At 40.7% G+C, this 12,625-nt stretch overlaps 2 protein-coding genes across 4 annotated transcripts in view; one reads left to right on the forward strand and one right to left on the reverse strand.

Annotated features, from left to right (window-relative positions):
- Positions 1-2,322, reverse strand: part of stk32a (serine/threonine kinase 32A) — a 38,404-nt gene extending 36,082 nt beyond the window's left edge. For 2 of the 3 annotated variants that reach the window (XM_058088238.1, XM_058088243.1), the window contains exons 1-2: positions 2,199-2,322; positions 1,111-1,461 (exon numbers count right to left, since the gene is read on the reverse strand). The gene's annotated coding sequence lies outside the window, so the exon portion shown is untranslated. The remainder of the gene's footprint in view (positions 1-1,110; positions 1,462-2,198) is intronic. The other variant, XM_058088240.1, reaches the window with a different exon arrangement.
- Positions 2,323-4,716: 2,394 nt separating this feature from the next.
- The window catches only part of stk10 (serine/threonine kinase 10), a 32,983-nt gene continuing 25,074 nt past the window's right edge, over positions 4,717-12,625 (forward strand). The window contains exon 1 of the mRNA XM_058088234.1: positions 4,717-5,128. Coding sequence (XP_057944217.1) covers positions 4,970-5,128 — 159 coding nt within the window. The 5' untranslated portion in view covers positions 4,717-4,969. The remainder of the gene's footprint in view (positions 5,129-12,625) is intronic.

A 12,625-nucleotide genomic window follows, 5' to 3' on the forward strand; every position in this document is an offset into this window, starting at 1 on the left:
GGAGGAAACCGGAGTATCCGGAGAAAACCCACTCATGCACGAGGAGAACATGCAAACTCCACACAGAGATGGCCGAGGGTGGAATTGAACCCTGGTCTCCTAGCTGTGAGGTCTGCGCGCGAACCACTTGATCCCCGTGCAGCCCTAATTTTAATCAGTTTTAATTTTTAGGATAACGTCAGCCAAGAGGGCATTCACACAATAATTATACATGACGGATGAATGGAAATGATTGTTGCTGCCGACTTTCCGTACATTCTATCAAATTGCTGCCGTTGAGTCATCACACTCATTAGAAAATACACAGTCAGCAACATGTAGGATGCTTTGTTTGTATACTTACTTATGCGTGACAACTGCATGTTTGTTATGTGCGATACTGTATAAAAAACTGAGGTAAAATTTCAGTTTATATTTTCAAGAAAAACTGAATCAAACATGTCACTAGTGTGAATGACAGGAGGGAAAATTCTAAATTTGTTTGATTCCAACTGATGGTTTCCAGGTCCACATACCTCATACCTCATAAAAGACAATGTGTCTTTTCACAATTGGTGCCAGGAAAATAGACTAAAAAATGATTTTTTTAGCTGCTCCCTAATGTAATGAGCACCTTACCTCTAATAACTGCCAGCTTTTTTTGTTGCTTGTGTAATAGTCGGCACTTATCCGTCTGAGCCTTTCATACAGAACACAGCAAAGTGAGATATTGTGTGCACTTTTACCGCTAACCTTTTTTTTTTAAATTGATGGATCAAGCTTATCTGTGTCAGTGCTATTTTTTTTTTTTATAAAGAGAACAGCCACAAGCAAAAGCTGCCTTTTTACAGCATGTACTTTTTTGGTTTGTTTTTCGGATGACATCCTAACTTGACAAGGTTAAACATCAGCCATTAGTTAGAAGCAAGCACACCATTTGTTCTAAAATTAGGTCCATTACCGCTGTGTTGACATTTGCTGCCTACTTAGCAGATTTCTTGACTCCAGTATTTCATTATACATGTGATTTGTGTGGCGTATTAACCACTGTTTATATTATAAATAGTGTCATGCGTGTCTGTTGTCCAAGGTCGACAACACTCCCGACTGTGGGGTGATAAATATGCTTACTGTGCACACTTGTTCCTCTGAGTCCTTCCAAGGACATTCACTGAGAAACGTCCATCTTCATGTGGACTGTCCTCCCTCGTACACACAGCCAGTGAGGTGAGAACCGTCACAAAATAAAACAAAACACGTCAGCCTCACTGCGGCCATTTTGCTGCACCACTTAAGTATGTAGAGTATCTCACCTGGACAGGCAACTCAGCAATTTACTCCTGTGTAGTCTCCTTGTAAGTCAACAAAAGGGGAAATTCGGTCGTAGTTCAGTTCCTGATTGGATGGGGAGAGTGTTGCGCAAACATCAGCCAGCATGATGGTGTCCAACGTCGTACTCAGTCTGTTTGAAAATAGCTCCCTCTAGTGATATAAAGGGGATACAGCATGAATCGACAAATTGGTCTTGGATTATTTTACGATTTCCTGTAAATTTTACTTCAGTAATCCATATTCTATTAAGCATATTAGCAGTTAAACACAGATCATGTTGACAGAGAATCCCCCAAGCTACCGTAGATCCTGCACACTATTAAATATAATGTATATATATATATATAAAATGAATGGAGAATAGTGAAGTATATTCAAGGGTGAAATTGCACAGTACAACAAATTCATATATGTTGGCAGGTCTGTACTAATATTGAAAGGCCTCCTTGCCCCTCAGGCCCCCCTGACAGTTCACTGCACTGCCCCAGGGGGGGCCTGCCCCACTATTTGAGAAGCACTGAGTGTCCAAAGTCCAGCTCACATGCAACTTGAGGCCCATAGTTTGTTTTTCTTTAGCCCACAGCATGTTATAGATTTTTGTATAGGACTAGGATTTTCAGAGCATATTTTCCGCTTCTACTTTCTGCATGTGTAATAGCCAGGTGTCTCAATACTTTTGATAATATTCAGTAATGACTGATTCATTGTACCTCTCAGTTGACTTAGTGAACGTGGTGCCAACACGAGCTGAAAGCAAGACACCTTCCCTAACTATACAACAAGAAACTCTGAAAATAGTAGCTACTGTTTAAAGACTTATTAAACAGGGTTGTCGATGTAAATTTCAAAACGTTTTCACGGCTGTGTGGACATTTGAAGCTCCTTACCTGATGCTGGTGGATTTCCTCAAAAGTGACTTGCATGACCTGTCTGGCCGGACTAGTCTGTGCTGCCTGAGCGCAAGTTTAAAGAGCTCCAAGAACACAATAGTCACATTGTAACTCTTGGGAGAGCATTCTGATCAGGGGCGTCACTAGGTTCTGAGGACGGGGGGGGCTTAGCCCCCTGGAGATGCACAGGATATGAATGAATGTAGTAGACATTAGGAAATCCAAAAAACAAATAATGAACAAGAACCGGGATATAACTTTCCCACTTTTGGACAGATTTTGTAAAGATACTCAGTTGTTTAAATATTAAATTAATAAATGAATCATAGTGGAATCAGCTCAACTCAGTAACCCAACAACTGATGCTGTGCCCCCAAAGGCTGATCCTCATGATGGTCACGGAGTGCTGGAGCCTATCCCAGCTGTCTTTGGCCGAGAGGCGGGGTACACTGGTGCCAATCACAGGGCACATATAGACAAACAACCATTCACACTCACCTATACGTCTTTTTTTCCATTTAAGTAATTTATTTTTTGTAAAATGGGAAATGCTTGGTTCATGGTTCAATCTGCTGTTAACTGTGGGCTGGAGCTAACTAATTGCTACTAGCAGTGATGAATACTTACTTTTTTGAAAAACCTTTGTATAGCCATTCTTTTCCTGCTGCTGCTCTAGTCAATAGTTGGCTCTGTGTGCTGCAAAGATAGGTAAAACATGGACTGGATTCTCAGTGATGTGGGCGCACTCTACATGGCCAAGTGGAATAGACAGGAAAAGGAAATGGACAGATTTATGATTATGAATTAATGACAGGTAATGTGAATATTTGCCCTATTATATAACATTTGTCAGAGATTCATTCATTCATTCATTTTCTACCGCTTTTCCTCACGAGGGTCGCGGGGGTGCTGGAGCCTATCCCTGTCTTTGAGCGTCTTTGTCTAGAGCTGTCTTTGGGCGAGAGACGGGGTACACCCTGGACTGGTCGCCAGCCAATCACAGGGCACATATAGACAAACAACCATTCACACTCATTTGTCAGAGATTGTTTTGTAAAAAAAATCTATTAAAAAAAATCAATAAAAAATATCAAATTATTTAGGGGGTCTTAAGAACATTTAAGCTGAAGCCCTCCTCCCTAAAATAGGCCTATGACGCCACTGATCCTGATGATCTGTTTTGGTTAAACTTGCAGACAAAACCACAATTGTTCTTTCTATACTCTATTTCTGTATTTGTTTATATCGGGAGTGTTTATTTACTCGTCTGCACGGCGGTCTAGTGGCTAGCGCGCAGACCTCACAGCTAGGAGACCCTCCACCCTCGGCCATCTCTGTGTGGAGTTTGCATGTTTTCTGTGTGGGTTTTCTTTGGGTACTCCGGTTTCCTCCCACATTCCAAAAACATGCTAGGTTAATTGGCGACTCCAAATTGTCCATAGGTATGAATGTGAGTGTGAATGGTTGTTTGTCTATATGTGCCCTGTGATTGGCTGAAGACCAGTCCAGGGTGTACCCCGCCTTTCTCGCCCAAAGACAGCTGGGATAGGCTCCATCACCCCTCGTGAGGATAAGCGGTAGAAAATGAATGAATGAATGTTTATTTACTCAACCACATAGGGTAACAGGCATTTATGACAGGTGTTACAAATGCATTTTTGGAATGCTCCAATTAACACCTCTTATTCAGTGTCTGCAGATAACCACCAGGGTCTCTGGTTAGCGTCAGGTTAAAAAAACATTGGCTATTGGATATTGGAAACCTCCTGATGGAGATTTATCAACTTCACAGGATGGCAGTAGCGGCATTTGAAATATGAAGAGTGGACGGCGGATTTATTTACTTTTACATGTGCTTTAAAATTGTGTTGCCCTACTCAACTGCTGATGTGAAACTTGTGTGTTCCAATTACCGTAATGTTGTTTACAATGAACGTATTGATGTCCTGACTGACCAGTTTGCGCCGGTATTAGAACACTGGTTAATAAGTAAATCTCGAATTGATGCTTTCAACCAGTCTTTTAAAAATTGTATTGGTGTCGGTTCAAAAGCACCTTAATGACTATTCATTCATTCCTTCAGTATTTAAAACACAAAAGGCCTCTCAAGCAGGTTTAATGAGTCCAGTCTGACACTAGGGGTCATCAGAGCACTACCTCGACAGCAAATTATCTTTAAGCTAGCTGTGGCAACTTAGTTTGCATTTACGTAGTCTTAGGCTCTGCTTTTAAATAATATTTGCCAACTTTACTAATATTTTTAGTAGATACTGACTGCTTGGGTCATGCTGGGCTTAATAAAGAAAACAAGGGAAACAAAGATATTCCCCTTTGAATGCGGCTGTTCTAAATATGACGCTCTCCGAACCAAACCCGGAAGTAAAGTCCTTTGTAACAAGCCAACACGTTCACGGCAACGAGTTGCCGAAATACAAAGAAACTACATTTCCATGACATCACTGGGCGGCCTCTTTGACACGCAGGAGATGAGGTGGGGCTCCCGCGGAGGCTTGGCTTGGTCTGAGGCAACAAGTTGTCAGTTCATCGACTACTCCTCCACGCTGCAGGTGACAGATGGATGAATGGAAATGCGTGGGGTTTTATTAACCTCGGTGCCTCCAAGAGCTCTTTGTCGACATGGACGGAGTGGAATAGCAAGCTTTTGAAAACGTGCATTGGTGACAAGTGTTGTTAATGAACTGCGCAGAGCAGGGACAGCTTTCAATTTCATCCTTGTTAGTGATATATTTGGAGGTATTTACTGAAGAATGGCGCTGGCTAGATTCAGTAAGATTCTTCGTTTGCCCGCCCTTGATATTAAAAAGAAAACCAAACAGTACGATCATGTCCACCGGGATATCAATCCAAACGACCAGTGGGACGTTATTGGTGAGCTGGGCGATGGCGCCTTTGGAAAAGTATACAAGGTAAGTTTGGACTCCCAACTAGTGTGGTAACAAACTTTTATAAATGCGAATACACCTGCTGCTATTTTGAATATTATTATTGAGCTTTATCTCGAGATTTCTTTTTTCTTTCTTAAATACAATGACGTTGTTGTACCATCAAGTGTACACTTGACACTTTATCACAAAGGAAGCGTGCCAGTACCCTTAATTGGATACCTTTGTATGCAGGGTTTCCCAAACCTTTTTCGGCTAGACATTTGGTTTCTTCCTGAATTTTAATTACTGAACAACATGGACTTCTGTCTTACTTAAAATAATAGTTAAGTAAACAGAGTTTATAAAAATACGATTTTATAATTAGTAACATAAATGACATTGTGGGTTGTGGTCAAAATGGAATACATGTAATGCAGATATCATCAAAGATTTGAATTAATTAGGCAAATGCTCATTGACACAAGTGGAATCAGTTGCAATTAGTCAAGCCTGTGCCTGTGAAAATAGATTTCACTGCTTTGATGGCGGCCATGTTTTCCCCAAAAGGTGAACCAACTATCATAGCCATTCAGATAAATAAATTGAGCTGTGTGAGAAATTTCAAGTCAGTCAAACTTAAGAGACTTAATAACAGCATGGCCTTCTGATAAATAATAGCAGGCAACAAAGTAGGGGTGCATGTTTGGACAATGTTGACATGTTCATCCATTTTCTATGCTGCTTATCCTCACTAGGTTCGCGGGGGTATGCTGGAGCCTATCCCAGCTAATGTTGGGCGAGAAGTGGTATACACCATGAACTGGTTGCTAGTCAATCACAGGGCACATATAGACATTCACACTTACATTCATACCTATGGACAATTTGGGAGTCACCAATTAATCTAGCATGTTTTTGGAATGTGGGAGGAAACCCACACATGCACGGGGAGAACAAACTCCACACAAAATATTCTCAAAAAAAAACAACATTTGGAGTAGGGAAGCCCTCAAATATATTATATTCTAAGCTGCTATAATCAAATTAATCTAACTGGATGAGTAATCGATTATCCAATTAATCAACCACTATTTTGATATTCAGTTCGTTTTTCAATTTAAAAATGGAAATATCCTGTGATTTCATACTAAGTAATACATTTTGGAAAAGCCACGATAGAAGGAGGGAGTGATGTACGAACCACGATGTAGTGAGGGACAACTGTAGTTATTAGTCCAAACCACTTGATTAATCTCATATTCGTTATGTAATTTTCTCCTTTCAAGCTTCCTTCCTTCATCTTGCACATTTCCGTTGACGTTTCCAAAACAAACGAGACCAACGAGTTTGGCTGACGTTTCTAGAAACAACAAGTCTCACATGCATGGGAGGTTTTTCGCACATTCTTTGAATCAACCACCCATTCAGTCACACGCCCACCATTCCCTCTGCTAGGGAATCCAGAATAAATCCAGCTGCATGCAGGGACAGTGAAAGCAGTCTTGTATCTGATCATATACCAGCGGCATAAACATTTGGCTCTGGTTTAATCTGGATCTGTTTGACCTACCAATGTGGCCTAGCATAAGCACTCAGTGTCCAACAGAGCACAGTAGACATCTTTGACTGGTCTCGGTGAGGAAACGCTGCCTTACTGGAAGTCTGTATTGAATATGAAATCCTGTCCGATGTAGGATGGCTTCTGAGGGCATTCCTTCAAGGTTACTGATTGTTTTAATAGTTTGTGGACAGACTTGAAGATTCTGCCAATGTTCCTTAGGCTGAGCTGCAGTAGTATAGATTCTACCTGGATAGACAGAATTCAACCGCTATTGTACCGAATTGGAATTGGAATAGGAATCCGCATCTCTGCTGCAATACCCAAGTATGTCCATGTTTGTCCTTCGTTACACTTACAAGCTTCAATTGTTTGTTTTGCTTGAGTGGACCGAAGGAGGACACACCTGCAGTTGTTAGATGAGCAATGGGAACAGACGATAGCCAAGATAGAAAGTACTAGGAAATAGTGGGTGTTTGTAAAAGTTCAGTTGTTCTCTGTATGTTTACATCTACGCTAGGAAAAGGAGGACCCTTGTAAAGATGGAGTTATCATCGTGTGAAGCACACAAAATGTATGGTCACTTTTATGAAATGAATCTTGATTTGTTTGAGGTAATGTCACAAAATTGTTTAGGACATTGTGCTTATCAACATTTCACTGAAACAACTGTTTTGCCAAATACACTATAATTAATGAATATTCATAGTTTCGTCACTAGGGGCGGTGCAGCGATTCTCCCACAGTAAAAGTACTGACTTCCTCATTCTGTTGAGGAAGGCTTGATGGAGAAGACATTGCTTGCACGTTTCATTTATTAATTCCTGTTTTAACAGTCGAGTACCTATTTAAAGTGTCATAAAATACATGAAAGGAGTATTAATATGCTTAGAAATAACTGTCATGTTTGGTGAATATACAAGTGGTTTTGTGGGTACATTGGAACAGTCCGATATTCCCGCTTGTTGGTGCCTTTGTGTCTTTGATGAATAGAGAGATTGTCATTTTGGCTCTAGACTTTGATGAAATATTGATGATTATGTTTGTGACTTTTATATATTAAGGTAATGTTTGCACTTAAGGGAAAAACTTCTTTTTTTGTCTAAGCCTGCCATTTCATACTTGTATTCACTCAGTGCCATTAACAGTCATATGCTCGTCTGGTTGATCGTTGAACATGCACTATGAAAAAATATTTGCACCAAAATTGTCTCATTTTAGTAAGAGAAGTGTGAGCTTAAGTTTGAATTTAATGTGATACATAATAAGAACAACTTGTATGCAACTATTGATGCAATGTAAATAAATTCCGCAGAGGAAGGCTTGATGGAGAAGACATTGCTTGCACGTCTCATTTATTGATTCCTGTTTTAACAGGCCATTACGCCATCCACAAACAGCAGAACTATAATCCGTTCACGGGATCTCATACAGAGACCTGTAACAACCGCCAAGAGAGATGAGACTGCAGCTAGTTTGAGCTTCAGTCAAGCTCAAACTAGAAAGGTTAATGACACCATAGGGAAAATAACAGCTCCAGCTCAGGGGAATGTTGTGGGTAAATCACACTGCATACGGGTATGTATTAGAGGAAAACTATGAGAAAGTCCTCGTATAATGCATCAAGTGTCCTCGATCATCAAATATATAAAAGGGTTAGATTAAACGCAGAAATGGTTCAAACAATTTTAGACATCGACTTACGGTGCTCCTTCTCAGTTCACGTACACCATATAAGGTAATTTGCCTGTCCATTCATATACTGGTATAATGTAAACATCACTGTCAATTCACATAATGGCAACAAATGTGCCACAATTACATCCACACGCTATCAGTGTTCCCCACAGGGCTGTTTTGAACCTGGTGGGGCCGGAAGGGGTGAGATGATGTCACCTTTTACTTTGCATAATTGGCAATAACGCATGTACTGTAATTTCATGTCTTAATGGTGTGATTATGAGGAGGTCTAACAGGTAGTATTGAGCAAAAGTGATACTTTCAAAGTCAAATATTTCAAAATAACTCTCTGCACATCAATATAGATAATCGATCTGTGGCGGGTAAAATTAATCAGTGGCAGCCCATTACATATAAATGAAAGCATGGGAAATTCACACGTGCTTAATATCAACATCTGTCAGGCTACTGTATACACACAAAATGTAAATATCTTCACATGGACACAAAATAGAAACATCTGCCTATGCATTCATGCATAACTAAGACATAAGTTAAATATGTAAGCCTGATCAATAAACATACAGCATTGCATACCCTGTATTTGTATGTACTGTATGTCCATTCACATACACACATCTGTAAACACATGTCAGCTTGTAAACATCTTTATGTTCATTCATACACACAATGTAAAAAAATAAATGCACCGACCAGGATCTTGGGACCCTATAGCATGTATATTGAGATTTCCGTCACCTGCGTTTGTCTTTGCATACTTGTATTCATAAAGCAGGACAGGCACGGGGTGTGGAGTGGAGTTGCAATGTTTCCCCTCACTTATTAATGGGCCACATGCCGCTGAGCCCATTGGCCTTCTGCTACTGCTGTTGAAGTGTTTCCATAGACACGTGCGGCCTGTGTAAGGTTACGCTCCATCAGACTCCCGTTGTGACGATGTTGCCCCCAGAGGGTCTTTCTTTCATATAAACCTGCACTACACCTCCAACTTGAACCATTATGGATGCACCTAATGCATAGCAAACATGCACTGATTAAGTGAAAGAGAAACAAACTTCACTGCCAGTACAAGGGGGGCGGGGTACTTCCTCCAGCAGGTTTATATGAGCTGCTTATGCTTAATTTAGCGTTGTGTAAACATGTCAATAGACCTCCAGTGAGGTCATCACCAGTGCCATGTTTAATCTCAGGAGCCAGCTGGGTCCATGGCGACTGATAAGGAACGCTGCTTGCTGGGTGTGGACGCATCATGAGGGAGTCGGCTTATTTTTTTTAAACTGTTACTACCAGTTTTTTGTGCTGTCATAATTGTTGCAGTCACGGGTTCATGTTCATCATCGTCATCATTATAATAGTCAGGCTTGTGGTCAACCACATCATTATTCCCCAATTAATGCGTTTTCATTTAAGATTTAGATTTTTTTTTCAGTGTTGCCTGTCTTTAGGGTGTGCACTTATAGCACTTTTTAACGTGCTTCACACCCAGTTCCCTTCCATAAAAGCTTTAATTCATGCTTTGAGTCAGTCGGCAGGTTACGCAAGAGAGGAAGTGTCGAGCTGCAGTGTTAAACAAGTACAGTCCTTGCAGTGACTTTCTCCCTCTATTGCGTTCTGAGCTGCTGACTTTATACAGACATTTGCTGTTTTCTGTGGAGGTTTAGTGTAGCTGAGAACCACGTCGCCATTCACAGATAAGCGAGGACCTTGCACAGGGTGGCTGAAAGGGATGTCACATGTTTACTACAGGGCGAAGGTCTGACATGTATGATACTATGCATGTGGGAAGTTTGAAGTTTCCTCTACAGAATTTAGTCGGAATTCTTATGAAGGGTTAAAGCACTCTATATAGAGATTTATAACTGAATTATTTTCTTGCAACAAGCCTGAGATCCACCAGTGATGCAAAGTGGACGGGAAGCATTTCACCACAAAGGCCATAATTTAGATATTTATGGTTATAAACAACATTCACTGATTACTGACTAGAGTGCTTTACTTTTTATATAAAAACCCTCAAAATTGTCCTGCGAAAAAGGCTGCAACGTGGTATGGCTTCTCAAGCAGTGGACGCTATAGTGTCCTCTGGGTTTACATACTTCGGGAATAAGGGTATCATTTTGACGGACGAACGAATGAGTGAAGTATAGCCTCTCACCAGTTTTATAGGATAATGATTACTTTATAAAATATTTTGTCAAGACTTCAAAACGATTATCTACGGCTCTGCTAATGTAAAGTTATGACTCTTAACTCGCACAAACCACAACCATCATAAGAATGTTAAAATGTTACTTTAACAATATTTGTGCAGTTAATGAAGGTTTTACAGTGGTGACATTATTATTTATGCTTCCATTGTTTCCTATGAGAACAAATGAGGTCCACTCGCATCCCAGAACAGTATTGTATCATATCACATTAATCTTTCTATTTTGGTTTTGTTAGTTATTTCCAGTGTGTTTAACGGTACATAATACCTACAGTATAATATTTGCCTTGAAATGTGAAACGCCAACATCTGCTTTTCTAGCTCTGCTCTGGCTTTTGTTGGCCGACAGTGCATGTGTTTACAATGATGGACGGTGGCCTTCAGCAAGACACTCACTGCAGACTGATGACTAAACAGATGTGGCATGCAGGCAGAGGTGATGAAGACAGACGGACAAAAGATGTACAGTGTAGCAGACAATGAATGAATGAGGTCATACAGGCCGAGAGGTATCGCTATGCATGTTTCGGAGGGTTTCAAACCGGAAAGACAAGTAGTTAGAAGTCTTCATAAGCCCTCGGATTGTTTTCCTGCTCAGCATTGTTGCTAGAACTTAGGTCATAGGCATGCGTTCGTTGAACAAGCTTGATGTTTACCAAGAGAACTATTTAAAGGACCATGGAGAAGCACAGATGAGGGTAAAATTTACATGGCAGGGGTCACTAACCGGTTGATTGCGATTGACCAGTGGATCTTTGGGACTTATCTCCCAAATTTGTATAATTTCCCAATTATCCAACTATATGGAGTCAGCCAGTTGAATGAAACATGTCAGTGCCCTCCCATCCTTGAGAGTGACCTGCAGAGTTTAAATTCCATCCATCTATTTTCTATGCCACTGGTACACCTTGGACTGGTGGCCAACCAATCACAAGGCACATATAGACAAACAACCATTCACATTCATACCTATGGACAATTTGGAGTTGCCAATTAACCTAGCATGTTTTTGGAATGTGGGAGGAAACCGGAGTACCCGGAGAAAACCCACGCATGCACGGGGCGAACATGCAAACACCACATTGAGATGCCCAAGCGGAGAATCGAACCCAGGACTTCCTGACTGTGTGGCTTACATGCTAACCACATTTTAACATCTTAAAATAAATAAACTTTAAAAATGTCTCACCTTTCACCAAAATGATCATGCACACACCCACATACAGGGTATTTATGGGGGTTTCAATCTTCATGGAAACCAGACCTCAACAAAGAGTAAAGCGTGACACATACAGTGAAACTTTTTAGGGTTTTGTCTCAAAAGGAGCTCTTGACGTAGATACCCGGACATTGCAGGATCATTTTTGTCATGAGTTCAAAAGTGTAGGCACGCCTTTTGCTGTGTAATAGGTATGGCATTCACTCTCCTCAGGCAGGTTTTTTTTTTTATTTTTAGCAAAAATAGAATGTTAATTGTGCTTGAAAAAACAGTCACCACTAATAAACATCCACCCTCTCTTGTAGAAAACCTGTTTGTGTCACATGAGAGATCTGTCCACGGGATGCTGACGTTTTCCAAAAATCAGGTTTTGGTTGCTTGTCTCTGCTTTGTATGTAGTCAAACATTCAGTTGAGTACTGATGCCATGCTAACTTGACTGCAACATTTCTGAGTCATTTTCACGTGTACAGTTTATATCATACCATGTGCATGTAAACAAGACACTTAGGTCCTCCCTTTGCACTTCCTGCCGCTATGCCGCTTATCTGTAGGGCCTAGCCCCGCTGTTCCTGGGGCATGAGGTGGGGTACACCCTGGATTGTTCGGATTGAAGACTCTTTTCATTTACTATTTAAAAGTGTCAAATGGGTTGCAAAATAACTATATGTAGCATTGATCAATTATGTCAAATGTGTGTTGTTTTGACAGGGAGCAGCAGGAATTTATTATTGGGGTGTTAAAATTGTTGTTGCAAACCAAGCTACAGTCTTTTGTCGGGTTCTGTTGATTGGTTTTACTGAGGTGGAACCAACTTCAGGCGCACTTGTAATTGTGGGCGTTGGGCGCTAAT

Source organism: Doryrhamphus excisus, chromosome 11 (assembly GCF_030265055.1).
Source record: "Doryrhamphus excisus isolate RoL2022-K1 chromosome 11, RoL_Dexc_1.0, whole genome shotgun sequence".
Taxonomy (NCBI): Eukaryota; Metazoa; Chordata; class Actinopteri; order Syngnathiformes; family Syngnathidae; genus Doryrhamphus; species Doryrhamphus excisus.